This window comes from Zymoseptoria tritici, chromosome 1 (genome assembly GCF_000219625.1).
Source record: "Zymoseptoria tritici IPO323 chromosome 1, whole genome shotgun sequence".
Lineage (NCBI taxonomy): Eukaryota > Fungi > Ascomycota > Dothideomycetes > Mycosphaerellales > Mycosphaerellaceae > Zymoseptoria > Zymoseptoria tritici.
Window position 1 is genome coordinate 3,907,028 of NC_018218.1, and position 19,112 is coordinate 3,926,139.

General features: G+C 53.2%; 6 protein-coding genes across 6 annotated transcripts; 2 read left to right on the top strand and 4 right to left on the bottom strand.

The window, feature by feature from the left end:
• Nucleotides 1–88: 88 nt before the first annotated feature.
• Nucleotides 89–2,383, top strand: MYCGRDRAFT_31414 (uncharacterized protein; the record flags this gene model as incomplete). Its single annotated transcript, XM_003856433.1, has 2 exons — nt 89–2,086; nt 2,159–2,383. The coding sequence occupies 2 exons, from the start codon at nt 89–91 to the stop codon at nt 2,381–2,383; spliced, it is 2,223 nt and encodes a 740-aa protein (XP_003856481.1).
• Nucleotides 2,384–4,271: 1,888 nt separating this feature from the next.
• MYCGRDRAFT_98659 (uncharacterized protein) lies at nt 4,272–4,802 on the bottom strand (the record flags this gene model as incomplete). Its single annotated transcript, XM_003857137.1, has 3 exons — nt 4,272–4,493; nt 4,560–4,655; nt 4,715–4,802. The coding sequence occupies 3 exons, from the start codon at nt 4,800–4,802 to the stop codon at nt 4,309–4,311; spliced, it is 369 nt and encodes a 122-aa protein (XP_003857185.1).
• A 317-nt stretch (nt 4,803–5,119) lies between these two features.
• On the bottom strand, nt 5,120–6,655 carry MYCGRDRAFT_31949 (uncharacterized protein; the record flags this gene model as incomplete). The annotated part of the gene is made up of 8 exons (XM_003857136.1): nt 5,120–5,247; nt 5,299–5,401; nt 5,457–5,770; nt 5,830–5,974; nt 6,025–6,066; nt 6,115–6,174; nt 6,233–6,334; nt 6,392–6,655. 8 exons carry the CDS (start codon nt 6,653–6,655, stop codon nt 5,120–5,122), a joined length of 1,158 nt encoding a protein of 385 aa, XP_003857184.1.
• A 592-nt stretch (nt 6,656–7,247) lies between these two features.
• MgINO1 (inositol-3-phosphate synthase) lies at nt 7,248–9,031 on the bottom strand (the record flags this gene model as incomplete). The annotated part of the gene is made up of 2 exons (XM_003857135.1): nt 7,248–8,855; nt 8,925–9,031. One exon carries the CDS (start codon nt 8,850–8,852, stop codon nt 7,248–7,250), a length of 1,605 nt encoding a protein of 534 aa, XP_003857183.1.
• Nucleotides 9,032–11,608: 2,577 nt separating this feature from the next.
• Nucleotides 11,609–12,556, bottom strand: MYCGRDRAFT_89718 (uncharacterized protein; the record flags this gene model as incomplete). Its single annotated transcript, XM_003857134.1, has 2 exons — nt 11,609–11,750; nt 11,811–12,556. 2 exons carry the CDS (start codon nt 12,554–12,556, stop codon nt 11,609–11,611), a joined length of 888 nt encoding a protein of 295 aa, XP_003857182.1.
• A 1,960-nt stretch (nt 12,557–14,516) lies between these two features.
• MYCGRDRAFT_89719 (uncharacterized protein) lies at nt 14,517–17,785 on the top strand (the record flags this gene model as incomplete). The annotated part of the gene is made up of 4 exons (XM_003856434.1): nt 14,517–14,886; nt 15,088–15,199; nt 15,558–15,817; nt 15,870–17,785. The coding sequence occupies 4 exons, from the start codon at nt 14,517–14,519 to the stop codon at nt 17,783–17,785; spliced, it is 2,658 nt and encodes an 885-aa protein (XP_003856482.1).
• Nucleotides 17,786–19,112: the final 1,327 nt, after the last annotated feature.

The window sequence follows — 19,112 nt, forward strand, 5'->3', positions numbered from 1 at the left end:
CGAAGCTTACCTAGTTCTACCGGCCAAAATTTATTATTGAAACTTTCCACGATCACCACTGTCTCAACTCACACTCGATTGATTTACAATGGGACCCGCAAAGAAGAAGCAAAGATTGTCAAATGGAGCTGCTGCTGCTGTAGATTCTGCTCCAGAGGATCGCGCAGAACAACTTCTCCCCACAAAGGAGAACCTAACCACCGCAGCAGTCGATGCACCAGCGGACGAAAAAGAAGCCGCCGTTCAACAACGACGATCGCTGTTCGTGCGCCAGCTGCCTTCGAATACAACGTCCGAATCCTTGACCGAGCTCTTCTCCGAAACGTTCCCCGTCAAGCATGCAACCGCAGTCACCGATCCAGCAACGAAAGAATGCCGTGGATATGGATTCGTCACATTCGCCGACGCCGAGGACGCAGCTCAGGCCAAATCGCAGTTTCATGGCCATATCATTGATGGCAAGAAGCTCCGAGTCGAGATCGCAGAGCCGAGAAAGCGCGTGGCTGATGCCGACGGTGAGATGCCGAAAAAGGTGGAACACAATGCGTCAAAGAAGCCGGACGAACCAGTTCAGCCGACGAAATTGATTGTTCGCAACTTACCATGGTCCATCAAGCGCGGAGATCAGTTGGAGAAATTATTCCTGAGTTTTGGAAAGGTGAAGAAAGCTTACATCCCAAAGAAAGGACCTGGCTTGATGGCGGGTTTCGGATTCGTCCTAATGAGAGGCAAGAAGAACGCTGAGAAGGCTATCGAGGGTGTGAATGGAAAAGAGATCGACGGCCGGACTTTGGCAGTGGATTGGGCGGTGGAAAAGGATACCTATGAGGACCTCGTGAAAGGTGAAAAAGCAGAAGAGGAGGTCAGCAACGAGGAAGACATCGATATTGATGCTGCAGAGGAAGAGATGATCGACAACGACGAGGAGATTGAATCCGACGACGCCAGCAGTGATGGTGGAGCCGAACTCGATTCTGAAGGCGACGAGGACGAGGATGAGAGCAATCTACGCAAACCCGACGATCGATCATCGACACTTTTTATCCGCAACTTGCCTTTTACATGTACGGACGAGGATCTTGAGGACCACTTCGCGCAATTTGGAAACACACGATACGCCAGGGTGGTAATGGATTACGGGACGGAGCGCTCCAAAGGCACTGGCTTTGTATGCTTCTACAACAAGGACGATGCCGATGCCTGCGTTCGTGAAGCGCCTGCGAGGCAGCTTCCTCAGGCGCAAGAAAAAGGCAAAGACGGCAAGCCTGTGCTGAACCCGCACTCCATCCTGCAAAACGACGATGCCGATCCTACTGGTCGCTACACCTTGGATGGACGCGTACTCCAGGTCACTAAAGCCGTGGAAAAATCGGAGGCCAACCGCTTGACTGAGGAGGGCACGGTACATCGGAACAAGCGAGACATGGACAAGCGCCGGCTTTACCTCCTCTCCGAAGGTACCATTCCATCCAATTCGAAGCTCTACGAGAAGCTATCCCCATCCGAGAAGGCTATGAGGGAGGGTAGCGCCAAGCAGCGGAAGACCCTGATCGAAAGCAACCCGTCACTCCACCTCAGTTTGACGCGCCTGTCTGTGCGCAACATCCCACGCAGTATTGGTTCGAAAGAGTTGAAAGCATTGGCGCGTGATGCCGTTGTCGGATTCGCTTCCGACGTCAAAGCTGGATCGCGGCAAAGGCTCTCGAAAGAGGAGCTGTCTCGCGGGGGAGAGGAGATGCGCGAAGCGGAGCTAGCTCGCAAGAAGTCGGGCAAGGGTATCGTGCGGCAAGCCAAGGTTGTGTTCGAGTCTGCAGGAGGCACCAAGGTCAGCGAGGAAGCCGGTGCCGGCAGGAGTCGGGGATACGGTTTCATCGAGTACTACACTCATCGCAATGCTTTGATGGGCTTGCGATGGTTGAACGGGCATGCGGTCGGGTACCAGGTTCAGGAAGCGAAGGGCAAGCAGAGCCGCGAGGACGTTTCTGACCGAAAGAAGAGACTGATAGTGGAGTTCGCCATTGAAAATGCACAAGTGGTACTGCGCCGGAAGGAAGGCGAGCAGAAGGCTAGGGCACGTAGCCTTGCTGTCACTCAGAGCATCGCAGAGAATGAAGCCGAAGGCGGTTCGAAGGGCGCGAAGGGTGGGAAGGGTGGGAAGGGTGGCCAGGGCGGGAAAGCGCCGAATTGGAAGGATGCGAAGGGCAAGCCGGGTTCGCGGAAACGCAAGAGGGAGGATGCTGTACCTTCGCCAACATCGGCGACCTCGCGGTCTGAGAAATCGAGAACGGAGTCGAAGCAGCCGGCCGATGAGAAGCTCGCCCGACGAAACCAAATTATTGGACGGAAGCGCGCGATGCGAAAGAATCGCAAGGGTGGAAAGTAATGCGATAGGATCCAACATCGTATCTTCGTGCTGCCGTACGTCAGCCACGGGTGGCACGAAACACGACCTTTCAGCCTGTCCAAAGAGGGTCACAATGGACTGTATTCCACGTCAAAACTCCATGTACAGGTTGGTTGGCTGCTACACAACATCCGCACTCGTACATATCTCAACGAAGTCTTCGCAGCGATTAACGAAATTGTTGAACGACCATCGTTGCGCCCACGCTTTCAACAAATTCGAGACGTGACGTTGATCGGTCCGCGTGGGATGCGGACAGCAAGGATCCACGATACAACACTGCCGCGAAGTGTTCCCTACACTGGTCAGATCTCATCTAAACAACAGCCACACTTGGTACCACGGTACCAATCATCTTTGAATTTCCACCGCCTTCGCTCACACACTTGCCGGAACATTGGTCTGTTAGTCGCGGGGAGGTAGACAACCGCCGGCTAGTGAGAGTGCTCAGGCATGCAGTGCGTGCTCGCGCGTTCAGGCGTAGCCAGCTCGAGCTACTACCAGGCTGTAGGAGCCGTTCCTGCCGGGGCTGCGGTGCCTCGAGCAATTCTGTGCGACGTCCGTGTCATGTAAACTGTCACGATACCCGCGATCGCCGAGTGGATCTACTTAGGACTGGACACCGCAGAGGCGCACAACCTTACGGACAGACGATGCAGTTGACGATGGAAACGCTGAAGATGCGGTGAAAAGTTGATATGTGACATATCAGAAATCTCCGCTCCCTCCGTTTTCATCGGCGACTGAATCCTCATCAACGTAGTCGCATGTGGCATGCCTACTCATCCCTTCCAGAATGGTAGGCTCAGACCCGCTCACAATTCTCCGTAATGTATCACAAGTGCCTCACAGCCTGCGATCTCGTTCACCACCAACCAAGCAGAAAGCTTCGATTTGAGAGCTTCTGGGCCGTCTTTCTGTCCACGTCATATTCCATCAACCCTGTCAACTCCCAAGTATAGCGATGCAACAGGCTTTTGGGCGAGGTTTGAGATGGACGTGGCGCCCAGCGTCCAGGATATTGACTCGATATCTGGTCAATGTGTGGGTCCAGGTAGAGTCGTGGTCTGGTCTACGAGCTACAGCAGTGCTTGTGCGTTCCAGAGTGGGATGTGAATCCATGAATATAAGAGCAGCAACCACGCAGCTTTGAGACTGCAAAGCATCTCCGTCTACTGCTCGTCTACTGCCACTCAATACGGATACCGGGCTTTGCATTGTCTTTTTCAGGTTGTGGTGGAGCTACCGTGCCATTTTGGAAGCTCCCATCTGCACATTTGCGTGGAAGACCCTCGCACTTATCAGCTCAGTACGTATGACGAGACTCTCAAACGCAATGACCCATACTTACGGGTTCAGAACTTCACACCGCCTCTTCTTCTCCCGTCCGAGCATAGGCACACCTCGATCATGTGTCAAGTAAGCAGTCGACCGCTCGAGCACAGCGCTGAGAATAATCCACCTGACGACGCACAACGCAGTTCGAAGTCATTCACTTCCAATGCGGACACTCTGGCAGACGTCTCATCAAGCACTGTCACTTTGCTCGCAACGATCCCAATCACCAGTGCTTCGGCGCCTGGTCGATCAAGCGCGAATGGATCAGCGCCAACCAGATCTGCCGGGAATGCGGCCAGCAAGCCAACATACGTCGTGCCCAGCAAGCACAGCTCAGGCTGTGATGAAGGACATGATTCCTTCATGAATTGCGCAATGGATCTCCTTTCTATTTCGGCTCACGGACTGGCGTTTGGTGTTCGGACCTACATACCCAATGAGTGTTTTTTGCGCGTGTTTTCGTGGGGGTAGGGCAGGACAGGACAGGACAGGACATTTCGGGTCAGTCGAATTTTGCGCAGCAGATTGGTGATGAATAATGTGCAATTGATTCAAAAGCATCGTGCCTACTCTCCGGTATTCTGTGCGCCCTCGACTTTGCCTTTGATGTTGTATCGCTTGCTGAAGAAAGTGAACCAGTCGTTCAGGACCTTCTTCTGTTCGTCTGTGAGATCGTACCAGTCCGGCCGGCACTCTTCCTCCTTCAGAGAAGACTGAGCGAGCGCCCGCGAGGCATCCCTTCCAGCGAAAACTGTCCATTGATCAACTTGTCAGTCGATCCGCGGAATCGTTGAACTCGGCGTGGAGATCATCCCACCTTTGTACGAGCCTTCCGGTCCATAAGCTTTGTTACCGGTCACATCGAAGACCGTCCCTTTGATGGCGACGTACGTGGGGTAGTCTTCGTGCTTTCCTGGTGCGACCATGAGTATCCTCGACCATAAAAACTGGAGGGACGCGAGAGCCACGCACCGTCACATTTCGAGAGATATTCAAGACTGATGATGTCGTCTTTTGGTGGGTCGAGATCGACTTTGTGCTTTGGTTCGAAGCCTGGCATTGTTGAACTCGACGTGAAGGTGGTAATGTCTCGTCAAATCGGAGTCGATGATGCTCAAGATGGCTCTCCGCATGGAGAGACGTTGATCGCTTGACTCTTGGCGGGCGGATGCCGCGGCCCGGGACGGAAGCCATCTGGCCTGTACTGTACCGGCTGCCCGGGACCAAATTCCATGCGCGTACAGGGATAAAACACATTTTCGTCGAAGAAGTTGATGAGATCGAGACTCTCCCACTCTTTTGCACGTTGCACGACCGTGCAATGGCATCCACAGCCCACGCCATCCATCCACGCATCCTTCTCGCAAAGATCAAGACTCATGCAGAAGGCTTTTCCACCGGTGCCACCTCAGTATCGACCATGACCTGCAGCAGAGCGAGGGCCACCTCTGCCGCTGCGAGTACTGTGGTCTCTCCACCATTGTCGTACACGGGAGCCACCTCGACTGATACAGTCAGTGTCCGATGACTTTACCGGGACCTGCATCCGCACTTACCGACATCGGCTCCGACAACTTCCAGGCCGTTCAAACCATCGAGAATCGTGAGCAGTTCTCGCGTCGTCCATCCACCTGGCTCGGCAGTTCCTGTAGCCGGTGCCTGCAGCTCCGTCAGCATAACTGTACTCTTCAGTCGTCATTTCGACCATACTCACGTATGCCGGATCAAGGACATCTATATCCACCGAAATATACACTTTCGACCCAGCGACTCTCTCCTTGATCTTCTCGATGAAACCCGCCATGCCCAGCTTGTCGAGATCTCTCGCCTTCAGGTTGTGGAAACCACACGCTCTATCATGCTTCATGTCATACTTCTTGTTGGCAACTGGCGCTCTGATTCCGGCATGAATGGACGAATTGCTGATCAGTCCTTCTTCCGCTGCGATGTGAAGAAACGTGCCGTGATTGACCCCAGCGTAATCCGAGATGCCTCCCGACAGTACTTGAGGATCCCATGTATCGATGTCTGACGAGGCACAGAAAAGTTAATGGCATCCGAGACGTCTTGGGAATGCTCAAACTCACGGCTGTCGAAGTGAATCACGCTGACCTTCCCGAAGTGATTGAACGTTGATCGAAGGGCTGATAGTGTTGTGGTGTGGTCGCCTCCCAAGGTGATGATCCGAGGAACTGTGAACTCAGATGAGTTGGTCTTGCGGCCGGAGACGACCTAGAGCATGATCAGCGATGATACACCCTCGAGAGCAATCGATGCCATACCTTGTGAGCTTTGTCGAGCTGCTTGAGGGCGATCGTATTATCCTGCTTCAGTCAGTCCGTATACTCGCTCCAGAATGCTGTGATACGTACAAGTACCGTCAATGGCGCATCACCGCAATCCCTGATTACAAGGCCCTGTTTGAACGGATTCTTCCCTACACATCTTAGCCGCATTGAAAATGAAACACCAGCCTGCCATCTACCATACCATACCTGTATAAACATTCCAAGCCGCTTCTTCTTCGATCCGTCTCGAACCCTGACGAATGCCATTCGGTCCAAATCGAGCTCCAGGCCGAGCCGTCACACCCTGTCGAAAACTCAGGATCAGCACAGCTTGATATCTGTACAAGCTTTCGAGACAAACTGTATCGAACGGCGCTCCCAGAAAAGCAATGTCGTAGGCCTCGACCTCCTCGCCCTCTGCTGCGAGGCAATGGACATATGGCAAGTTGGCGTAAGTCGTCAAGCCCAGATATCGTGCTCCTGAGATATCGAGTGCTGGGTCTTCTGCGATGTCTACTGCGAAGCTACCAATGGGCTGCTGCATAGCTGCTACTGGCGGGAAGACGATGTCTCGAGCACTGGCCAAGCCGAGAAGGGTCAAGAAGGGTAGACTTATGCGTGTCATCGTGGACAGTGGTCTGAATACAGAGGAGAGTGATGGAGGGGAGTGTGAGGTCGGACGGGTGATATCCAAGCATCGGAATCGATAGTTACCTGAATCTGGGCAGCGCCTGAGAATAGTGCTACGCCGCCGGAGATGAAGGCCGCACTCCACTGTACGGTCGCGATAGCACGTATCGTGGCTCCGTTTCAGGACGGACCTTGGCAAAAAGGGCAGTGCGATGCGAGTGGGAAGCCGAGACTGGCGATGCGACTGCCGAACGCCAAATCTCACATATTTCTCGAACGGCCTCTCCGGTATTCTCAGCATGCTTGCCTGCATCAAACCGACAGCGGCACTCCAGCCTCTCAGAGGCGATTCATTGCTATAGCTTGAAATCGACCCGCACAGTACCCTGGTCTTTCGCCCATAAGAGACGTCCAGGATGAAAAGCAGTGGATCGGTAGGCATTGTTGAAATCGTTTTCCACACGATGTATATCTATTGACCCTCCTGCTCCCACCCACATTACACCGAGACCACATCAATGCACACTCCCCTCTAACACGTCATATTCGAAAATCATCATGGGTATCCTCGCTCTGCATCGCATTCTTCAATAAAGCTTGTGCTCCAGTGTCATGTCGTTCTCCGGCTCCAGACCCACACACGCTCTCATGATGTTGATCAAGGCACTGCGTTGCTTCGCAAGAGCGTTGATGACAGGTGCGCCAGGCGGCGTCAATGGCGCCTTGAGCATGTAGCTCAGCACGCTCAGCACACTGTGAAAGTTCTTGAATTCGCTCTCACCGTCACGACGCCATTGAATGCGAGTGAACAGCTCGGCGATGAGCACAAGATCGATGATAAGGGGTGATGCCAGGAGGGAGTCTTCACACACATTGAAGATGCTGATGGTCTGATGGCCGCCCATGAAGATCTCGGCGTAGTACTCGTCCAGAGCACGCTTGTTGTCGCCAACCGCGGGCATGTACTTGATCACGACAGTGTGATCGGGGTGCTCATCCTTAGCGTAGAGGACGTTGTTTGCAGCGACCATGTCGTCAACAACGTTGGACTTGGAGATCTCCTTGGAGCGGAACTGCTTCTGCGAGGACAAGTTCTTGCCATCATTGTTGCCAAGATGGTTGTAGCTCGCAATGGAGGTGAGCTTGATACCAGCGTTGATCAAGAAATCTACCAGAGCAGACTTCATCTTCGTCTGGCCGGATTTGAAATCGTCACCGCCGATGAAAGCGTTGTGCTGCTCGGCAAATTCGATGGCGCCGGGCACGAAGGTGTTTTGCGGGGAGCCGTTGATGAATGGAGCGTTCTCGAGAATGGATGCGACGGCGAAGACGGTGGAAGGTGAGACCTCCTCGTGACCAGTCTTGATAGCGTTCATCAGGTTCTCGGCGGTGTCGTTGACGCCGGGGATGATCTCGGCATATCGCTCGGTGTTGGCAGTCCACATGATGATGACCTTGTCGAGACCGTTGGCAGACTTGAAATCACGGATGTCTTTGCGGATGTGTTCAACGTGCTCCTCGCAAGCCTTGGAGCCCGGAATGACGTTGTCAGCCCGATCGCCCTGGTTCGCGGCGATGAAGTCTGGGTAGTAAACGCTGGGAAGAGGCTTGATGGCAGCCATCTCCTTCTTCACGAGCTGCTTCAATGTGGGCTCAAGAACTGCTGCGCGGTCCATTGCTGCGGCGAGATCCATACCGCTGATATCCCAACCACCAATGACAAGGTCGTTTGGATGAACCATTGGAAGCATGCCCTGGAGTGGAATGTTGACGTCCGCACCGGTCTCAGCGTCAGTACCGAGCTTAACTGTTGACGACATGACGACAGAGCCGTAGTAGTTGGCAGCGCGAGGTCCCTCGCGAGTCTCCCAGGTAAGTTTACGGCGGTTGGCGATGATTCCAGCTGTGACGGTAGTTCCATTGTTGCCACCGAGACCCACCAACATCATTCCGACCTTTCCGACGTGACGCTTGGTTTTGAAGTCGAAGAGAGCCTCATGCGGACTGGCAACGACCCTGCCACCGGTTCGCTCGACCTTTGTTGTGCGGTAGTGGTACTTGCTGAGGATGTCCTCCTCGCTGTAGTTGACGTTGGAAGCCTCGACGGTGAATCCAGAGGCGGCGGCCTCTCTTGAAGCAGCCACGTTAATGCCGGTGGCCAGACCCTCGGAGTCGTTGGCGTGTGGAGCCATGATCTTGAATGATTGTCAGCATCCGTTGAAGTGATCTGGCGGCCAAGCTTGTTTGAGCAGGGAATGTCTTACTGTATGGAGTGTCCGGAAGGATAGACAGTCTAGCTTATAGGGACTGGATCAAGCAATGGTAGTGCTTGGATGGTATCCAAAGTAGAGGAGTATTTCACAAAGAGCACTTCGAAAGTGAAATGAAGGAAAGAGAAGGAAACTTGAGGGAAGCGGGCTATTTAAGAAAGCGAGAAACGGCGGCCGCATCTTCTTCCATTGTCGCGACTAGAGCCGGCGTCCGCTGCAAAGAGTTCGCTGGATCAATTCTGGTCGGTGTCTGTCAGGATGAACTCGACAATGTTTCCGCTCCGGCGAGCTCGTTCATGGGCGACGACTTGCTGGAGCGGCCAAAGGTTATTCCGGACGCGCTAACAGAGGTGAAGGTTTCAGGAGCTGCTGGGTAGAACTGTTCGGAGTTGCGTAGTAGCCTCGGGGCGGGACAATTCGCAGCAGGAGTGCTTGATGATGAGCCAGATAGAACTACTAGTAAGTACCTGTATCCGCGTGCTCCCAGTCGAACTTGTGCCGAGAGAGTGAGTGGCACTTCGAGACCCAAGAAGGCGTCTGGGAGGCCTTTGACGGCATCACTGTGCTGGTCAGCTCTATGGGTGTATAGCCACGACCGAATGGATGATTTTCGGATTCTCATCAGGGACGCCATGCCGGGTTCAAATGGATCTCATCGTGGTGACAAATGTAGGACATGTCCTGATGTGAGCGATGGTCGGATAGTTCCAGTGAGAGGCCCTGATTGTGCCTTTTCCAATTTCTCGAGCACGACCGGCGAGGTCTCCCGATGCTGCAGCGATGATGCCTGTTGCCACCAACAGGCACAATGCCACAAGCTGCGGTCAGTGGGTCACAAGTTTGGTGAGGTGCGGCACAGCGGGATGGATCATCGGAGGGGATGTCCGGGGAGAAGTGGGGTGTGCGTGAAGATCTCGGAGAAGTTGGCGTCCCACCAAAACACGGAACAATCAATTGTGGAGAAGGTAGTTCTAAACAGCGCTCGGTTGAAAGGTTGAGAGCGAAAGCTGTTCGGTCGTATCGCATGCAGGAGCTCAGAGTTGATGAATAGGGAAGTTCTCTGAATCTTGCACTTATGAAAGAGAGACAACGTCCTGATTCATGCACTTCCTTTGCAGCATGAATTTCCAGTTGACGACGTCGGAGCAAGTCTATTCTCGGCAAGCCACTCCTTCGCACCGCAGCAGATCGTGTACACTCTACCTTAGCAAGTCGCCTAGGTGACGACGCCGCGCGGGATGGTCAAGATGCTGCATAATATACACGACGATGCACAACAGCATGATGAGTCGGGAGACCGCGCTCAGTACCCTGTCGAGCATGGTCTCGAATACATATCGTCGCATGATACCCGCATTGCATTCTCGTCGTCGATTGGATGTGTGGCTCGATGCTATTTGGAGCTATTCGATTTACTAGCAATTCGCTATTTGGAGCTTTCTCCAACACCTTCGCATTGGAGCCTCCGGCGGCTAGAATAGTTTTGCTAACCTTTCTAACGAGCCTATGCCTTACGCGCTCGGGTATCGTACGCCCGTCGCTGTCCTCGCAAGCTCGGGCTCCTCGGTACTCACTTCCCTCGTTGCGTCCGCTCGTTACCTCGCGAAGTCCGCAACTTCGGCTCGCTTGTCCGTGCACAGTGCATATTTCGTGGGGAATAGCTCCAGATAACGAATGGTCAAGCTCCAAATAGCAACGAGCGATGTGTGTAGGGCAGGAAAGGCTTGTTCTGCCGCGCGCGTTGTGGTCGTCGTGGTCAAGACGCGCTAAAACGAGATTGAAGGCGCATGGACTTGCTGCTTCCAATAAATATCCCGTTCCCCTGGCGGCAGAGATCTCTTCACATATATTGATTTGCAGCCCTCAAGTCCAGTTGTTTACTCCAGATCTTTCACGATATTACCAAACCATCGAATCCATCCGAACGACATCCGAACGTTATCCGAACGAAATCCGACATTCACATCCAAAATGCAGTACTTCCTCGCCGTTGCGCCCCTCATGGCCGCTGTTTACGCTCAGGCTCCGGTACGCGAATGCGATCGTTCTAGGGAATCGGAACGATGAACCCAGCTAACAGACATCTTCAGGCTGTGAGCTCCAGCTCTTCCTCCATTAGCATCCCTCCCTACTCGAATCCCAACACCCAGTACCTCACACAAACCAACTCCAATGGCGTGATCACAGGCATGCCCGGCGCAGCGACCGCCTTGACATCGCAGCCAATAGTTGCAACGTACCTTCATGAGCAGATGAATTGTCAGAAATGTCCATGTATCCTCCCATATTTGAACGAAAGGCGTGCATATGTAGTTTCTTCAATACCATGCGATTCGTGTGATCTTGCAGAAGGAATTCGAGCGTCGATCTGTACTCCGCCTCAGATCTGATGCAATGCAAGCGACGGCGCCTAGCTTTAGCAATTGCCAACCCTCTTTGAGTAAAACAGTCAATTGCGAAGACAGTGAACATCATTTTGATTGAGAGTGGAACTCATTTGACCATGTCGCACTTGGAAGCTGTTCTCCAGCAGTATTCAATGATCTATCTGTTTCGACCTCAATCGATGTCTCATCAAGAGCGCAATTTCACCGTCCTCTCGACACCGCGGTCGTCGGGCACGGCCACTTGCCCGACCACATGCTTTCTCTGCCGCCGCTTGATCTACGACAGTATCCTCAGGCGGCGCCACTGTCCTCAACATCGTCGAGCATGCCCTCCTCTTCTTCATCGTCGTCCAAGGACACTTCAGTTCCGCGGAGCTCAGACAAAGGGTTGCCATCCGCAAGAGCGAGAGCTCGATCTCCGGTGCCAATATACCTGGAAAAGTGATTTTCGCATTGCCAGTGTACGGCCAGGCCATGGCGGCGCAATTCATACTCCCGAGCCTGAATGTTGTTGGTGCTGCCAAAATAGACTTGTGGATGAGGCCCATCGACTTGAGCCACATAGAATCGCACGTTGGTAACATTGCTCGTCAAAGTATACCGAGAGGCGGTGGAAGCAGATTGTGTAGTCGCCGTGGGCGTCTCAACGGTGTTGGCGGCATCTGGTTCGGTGATAATGTCATTGGCCACGAGCGAAGCACGACAAGTCGGACATTTGAATCCTTCCTGAGGCTCGGATATCCGAACCCAATCCTGCAGACACACCACGTCAAACAAATGTCCGCAAGTTGTCTTGTGACCGCTGTCATGACGCTCTCGGCAGATGGCACATTCGAATGTCTCGGCAGTGTTGACGGTCAAGCTGTCGGCGTAAGTGGTACGCAACGTAATCGAGGGACCAGAATCGTAGTCGTGCGGGATGAGAATGGGCATTTCGTCGAAGTCGTCGGATGCGGAGGAGTCGGATTCGGAGGCCGAGTCGTCTATCTCTTGGGCGCGCAACAGGGCAAGTAGCGAAGATATGTCTTCGATTGCCACAGATTCACGCACTGCTGCTGCACTCCGGAAGCTCGAGCGGAAGTCAAGTGGCCCGGAAGCCTCCAACACAGCCGCCATACTGTTGGCAGTCGAGGGTTGATATTGGCGACTGTTCGTGAGCCCAGGGCAATGGTCGCGGAGGTGAGCCGGGCAATGCACACAGTGGGTACCATCAACGTGCTCTCCGTTGTTCTCAGCCATGACTGTTGCAGAGCTGTTTCAAAATTGGTTAGCCAAGCTGGACTCTCGAGGGCTGGACGCTCGCTATAGCAGCAACGTACTTCGAGCAAAGACGACAATGCAGACCGAACAGTCCTCGGATGACGAAAGACAGCGAACAATTGAGCAAGAATAGCTGCCACAGCGAGCCCACTTATGAGCATTGCTCAGGTCAAGTTCTTTCAGATCGAGGTGTGAGCCTGGTCCACCCCTGTCTCCGTTCGCCATCTCGCTATCGCACGCCTCGTCTCATTTGCACGGCCCTCTCGATCTCGCCGACGTGTGTGCGAGTCATGCCTGTGGCTATCCGGAAGGCACTCTGTCGACACCATCAACGATAATTTCATTGTTCTGCATTTCGGAGATGTGCGGACTGTACGTGCGTCAGCCTCGTGCAACACGCCGCATTGGCGATCGTCGGGCCACGTGTCCTTCCAAGAGGAAAACAATCACAATTCTCAGAGACTTTCCAGGTCGGGTCGCACAACGCGCGGAGCCAGAAAGTCGCTCGCTGTGTTACGTTGATGTCCGAAAGCGCATGTCCGAAAGCGCATGCACACCTCACACCGAAGTCGAGCGACCCGTGTCGGGGCTTCGCAGTAGTTCTATTCTACTGCCTTGGCACCCGAATTCGAAGCTTGGACAACTGCTGTCAACCGAAGCAACTTGGTTGGAAATCGGAACGCCCGCCCTTGAAATCCCGCCTAATGCTGTTTATGCAAGTGGCAAACTCAAGTGTGCAGTGTAGTGCTGCTCCCGCCCTTTTCCATGTTCTCTCATCGGATCGATCCACCAGCACACGACGTGGCGGCTCTCCTCCTGATGATGGGTGTCACAATGTCATACCGGCACACTTGGCGCACCGGCCAATCACGATGCTATCAAACGCGTGGGGAACAGAGGCGGAGCACTAGGTAGGCCCTAAGTGGCCAAGTCCGGAAGTTCGGAAATCCTGTTAGCGCAAAATCGCAAAATCGCATTAGCGTAAAATGCCTTCTCCTGTAAGAAATGCCCGCTTTAAAGGGCAGCCTCTTTCTACGTAGAAGGACAGCTTCTTATAGCATATATAACGTCTAATAGGGCGTATAGATATACTATCTATTTAGCTATCTATCTCTTCTCGTTATTAAAGAGAGGCTACGAAGAAGGTACTTCGTTAAACCTCGAATCTCGAACGTCGAAACCTCGAATCTCGAATGTCGAAACCTCGAACTTCGAATATTATAATTTAGAGTTTGCTACTAAGACTTTTGTCGTTGCTATAACTTTTGGCAAAATTCTAACTTCGCAAAAATGCAACAAAGAGAGGTGCGTCCTTACGTCGTAACGACGAAGATACGAAGCCTCGCTCTATATTATCGCTTCTATATATACTCTATCGTTAATAGCGATAGCTACTGGACAGCCTAAGAGCATATAAAGCGAGAGAAAGCCCGGCAAAATACGACACTTCGAGCATATAGACGCATTTCGCGCTAATTTAGAATTGCAGAATTGCGCTAATTCGATTTCCGAACTTCCGGACTTGGCCGCTTTGGCGCTTCGTCAGCACCCGTGTGTGACCACCGCCTTAATCGAACGTCATCCAGCCTCAAGTCCGAGCCTCCAGGCTTCATATGTCTGCAGCCTCCCGTGGCCCACTCCATCTTCGCACTTTCTCGCCTTTTGCAGCTCTCCTGGATGCGATACATCGGAAACACCTTGCGCGCAGGCCCCCGTCGACCCGGTTCGGTATGCACGATGGCTACGATGTATACCTTACGAGTACTACTGGCATCCGCAAATTGCTCTAAAGATTCGGCCAGGATTTATGGGGACACGATAAGACACGCTGTGAACATCCTCAACATTGCCAAACAACGGATTTGGTCCGATTCGCGATGCAGTAAAGCCGAAGCCGCTGCACTGGGCGGGCGTGCCTTGTCTGGGTCCTTCCTTCGCAATGTCCTGCGTACATCAGGATGTTACACCGGGTATTCGCGCAGTCCCAAGACGCGAGCAACGAAGACTCCACAACAAGGTGATACCATCGGTCGTAATCCACAGTCACAATGCGATTACCAAGAGCTGTTCGAGGTCTTCCCTGGCCATGGGCATCGGAGGGTCACGCAGCTGCCGAGGCGAGGCTCTCATGGATCGCGATCTCCCAACCCCTGATGGTTTCTGTCCGCGCTACCATGCTGCATCTCTCGCGCAACGGGGCCTCACTGCAAGTATGCCTGTATTATTGGTATGCAGAGGAGTATTGGATGTTACAGATCATGCCGCTCGCTGCTTCGGACAGACCTGTCGACGCACGCTTACGCCATATTGTGAGCGTGACCGTAGATGGTATGGTGGAGCGAAATCATCTTGTGGGTTTTGCGATTCGCATAGAAGGCGGAAGCCCTCCTTCCTGAGAAGTTTCTTGCACCCTATCCTCCCACCTCAATCGCTCGCTACTCATTCCTCCCTATCCCAAGAAATTCTCCCTTCCCGGGTGTGTCGCACCCTGGGATTGATTTCCTCCCTAGCCTGTCCAGTCGCATCTTTCACACCACTCCCAGCACCAACCCTGCCCGAAGGACACGCTTTGCATCGTCCTGCTCGAGCTGTTCTCCCCGGTCGGCCTCCACGGAGTTTCAGGTACAGTCTTTGGTGTGGTATCTTGACATCGAGTATCAGTCACCATCTCATGACGCTGACCAGCCGCAACCAGCTTTTCACAATCAAGGCACCTGGTACTCAACCATCACGGCCATCCTTTGCAAGATATCAACACCATCTCCAATCGCAACGACCCACCACAGCAACGCACCTCGTCGACCCACCACACTAGCCCGCCACACCAGTCCACCACATCATAGCAGCAAGTCGCTCTCTTTTGAACTCCCAACTATCCCATTTTCTTCTCACATCTCCATACTCCACGGCACCCAATCAACCCGATCATGGCGCCTCATCGACATGAGAATCACATGTGCAAATGCATTCAAACGTACAGGAGCGGTGGCGGAAGCGGACCGCCTATCATGTCAATCGATGAAGGTGGGCTGATCGTAGCCGTCCGTACCGGCAACGGCGGAGTCGAAGAAGCCAAGGTGCAAATTATGACGTCCAAGCCAAATCGAGAACTCATTGTGCCTCTGGGAAACTTGAAGATTGGAGCTCTGCGTCGTGAAGGACTTCTTACTCTCAAAATCAGGGCCTTCACTGTGGATACGAGTGCCGCGACCGACAACTTTCCCGGAGTCAATTCATTCGGTATGTCTTCCGACGGATTTGGTACAACAAAGCTAACATATCCTTCCTCTAGCAAACGATGCTCGCAGGCATTTTGCCTCGGTTCTGTCTGCGATAGGTCAGACCAAGGAGCTACCTCCGTTCAGTCAAACTGCAAAGCGGTTCATCAGTTCGGCCGACTCGGTTCGAGAGACCTGCAACAAGATCCGCACTGGCATCAGGAGCTGCTCCCCGAAGCTCTTTGACCTTCTGAACACGAATGGCTTCACCCTGGACCAAGTCATGGCGTCATGCAAGACCATTACCCTGGGCTCGAAGAATGGCACCGCTGGCATCTACGCGAGGATCTACAGCGATTTCAAACCCAATACTCGGTTCTCTGGTCACAAGCCCTACGTCTACATCGGCCAAGCTAAACACATGCAAGACCGCTTCCAAACTCACCGAGACGCTACGTCTTCCAAACACCTGTTTCAAAGCACCCCCCATTATAAGGTCGCCCGAGCGGCACGATCAGTCGACGTCATCCAGCTTTGCGAATTGCCCAAAATGATTGAAAACTCCGAGGTGATCGGAAAGGGTCAGATGTACGTCGTGGAACAGCTCTTTGTACTTCTCTTCGAGGCGTACCACCCGGATTTGATTGCGATGAATGGAACTTACACGAACCAAATCGACGACGACAACAAGAAATTCGACGAAGCCCTTGAAATCATTGACGATGCCAAAGTCTGTCAGACCTTCCGCTCTATCGGTCGAGAAGCCATGAATATTACTGGTTTCGCCACGCCAGGTCGACCGGGAAGAGAGAAGCCGTTCGGATCGGGAGGTGGCTGCAACTGGAAGAGTCCTCTCGATCCACAGAGTCCCGATTACGAGCCAACGACCATGATCGTCGAAGAGCTCTCTGACAGGTTCATTCTTCATCTCCCGTCAAAAATTTTGGCGAAACAAGGCGATGTCTATTCCAAGGTGTTCTACCTACCTGACGGAGCCAGCATTCAGCACGTCATCAGGCCCGGAACAGGATTTCCGAAAGCAAATGATTTTTTCAGACCAGAGCCAGGCGACAGAGTCGTTCCTCGGTGGGAGGTGATGAAAGACTCCTCCGATCCCGCCAAGCAAGAACACGGCGTGCCACACTTTCGAACACCTGGATTCAGCCCATACAACAATTCATCTTACGCGAACAAGATCGCGTTTTTCGTCACGTGGTACTCGGAGAAGTCGAAGAAGTGGTACTCGCGATATTACCAGGTCGACAAAACGGCCGGCAACTTTCTTCCAGGAGGGACGAAGAGCTGCGAACGATCGTATTGTATTGGCACTGCACTCTATGCTTACCTCATCGGGAGTCGTTGGGATGGAGCCCCAGATTGGTTCCCAGTCTCTCACTCGCGGCCAATTCTCATCCAGCTCGAGGTCAATCAGTTCGAACAGACTGCCACAGCGAACGTACGAACTACACCACTCAACGCCAACCTTCCAAAGGTCGAGCACAGCCTCGCCAGAGCCAAGCTGCAGATGGAGAATGCAGGACTGAGCGATGTCGGCGGCCAATGGCGACCATGGGTTTACAGTCAACAGGACTGGCGCTTCGATCCTCAGAACTGGCTCAATGGCGAATTACCACGCATGTCCGGCAACAATTGGATGAATCCTTTCAGGAACCTGTCTAGGAGGACCATGTGTGATTATTGTGTCATGTCACTTTGCAGGGAGTGCGAGCGAATCGACGGCACCGATCGATGCAAACCGTGTGTCTACCGAGGCTTGCCTTGCTCCTGGACGCCATACCCAGGACTCAACGGACGTCGCACGTTGACAAAGATGATCCATAACGACATCGATTGGCTCACAAAAAATTCAGATCGTTTCGTCGAGGTATACTCGCTATTCAGCCAGAAGCCCGGGAACGCTGTGGCGTGTACGGCTTGGGAGACCACCGACCCCGGACTCATGGACCTGGACATCACGCCTGATGACTAGCACCGTTGAGCAAGTCCAACAATGGTGGTGCGAGAGTGGCATCCTTGGGCATCTCGATCACCGTCCGAGCCTTCATCGCCACGTCTGCCATGCTCAGCGCTGGAATGTCTCGCGCGTCTCGATCGTCGCACCTCCATTACACCAAAACAATCTCGCCTTTGCCTCTTGGCTCCTGTCATTACCATTTGACCTTCATTTGACACCGGATTTCTTTCGCGTCTATCTCGGCACGCTCTTTCCAAATTTCGTTGGTGTGTTCAACGTCACGATCGAGTTTTATGGCATCTCTGAAACTATCATCTGATTGCGGGGTGGTGCAGTCGCATCGGGATCAGTGTTATCATACATTGCTTAGTTTCGGTTACTTTACAAACACCACACTCGTTCATACTCTTTCCCGCGTGACATCCAAATGTCTTTGAGACAGGTCTCCGTTATGCCACATAAGTTACACTCATCGCTTTCCTTGCAAGCTCGGGTGTGGGGTTCCTGATCACCCCTGCTGCCCTTCCCAGATTCTTGGCCTCAGGCATCACGACTGCACCACGTCACATTGGACAAATTTGGGAAGCAACACTCGCTCCGGCAGCAGTCACGAATTCCATGTAGACTGCAGCAGCGCCCACTTGCCTAAGGACGTGTGGCGGGCTGAGCGGGCGCTTTTGTCTCTCGTTGCTCTTGCGGCTCATCGTACCACGAACAGCAGGCGGACAGAGTTTCCATGTTCTCGACGTTGTGCAATCACCTGAGCTCATTAGATGACATAGCTACTTTTGCTGCTTCCCGACCGTCCGCCTTGTCACTGGTACATCCCCGACTTTCATGGCTTCACAGAGTCACTTCAATCATTTCAGCAATGTGGTCTGGAAAAGATGGACCAGAAGCGGTGTCCAAAACCTCACCCTGGATTCCGCATCGCATCTATACTGAACACATTGCAAATGACTGGCAACAGACACAACCCTATCGAAGACTCGATTCCAGCAGCCAGCAGACAAACATCTTCCTTGATGGAAATGGCATGACGCACAGGCATCCGAGTCTATCGACCGCAGCAGGTTGTCCACAAGTCATTTGGGGACTCGAAGCTTCAGCATCCAACATTGCCAACCTCTCCAGAGCACCGTCGGCCCTGAGTCCTGGCACAGCTTGCTGCAGCTAAAGATCTTTGAGTCCACATGGACTAACCTCGTGTCTTACCGGGCGCCCGCTTGAGCCATGAAACACAAGAGAATCCTGCGACAAAAGCTGGTCCTTTCACAGTTTTGATCTCAACCCGCCAACTTGCTCAGCGCCCTGGAGTCCTCCCTCTCACTACAAGCGCCAG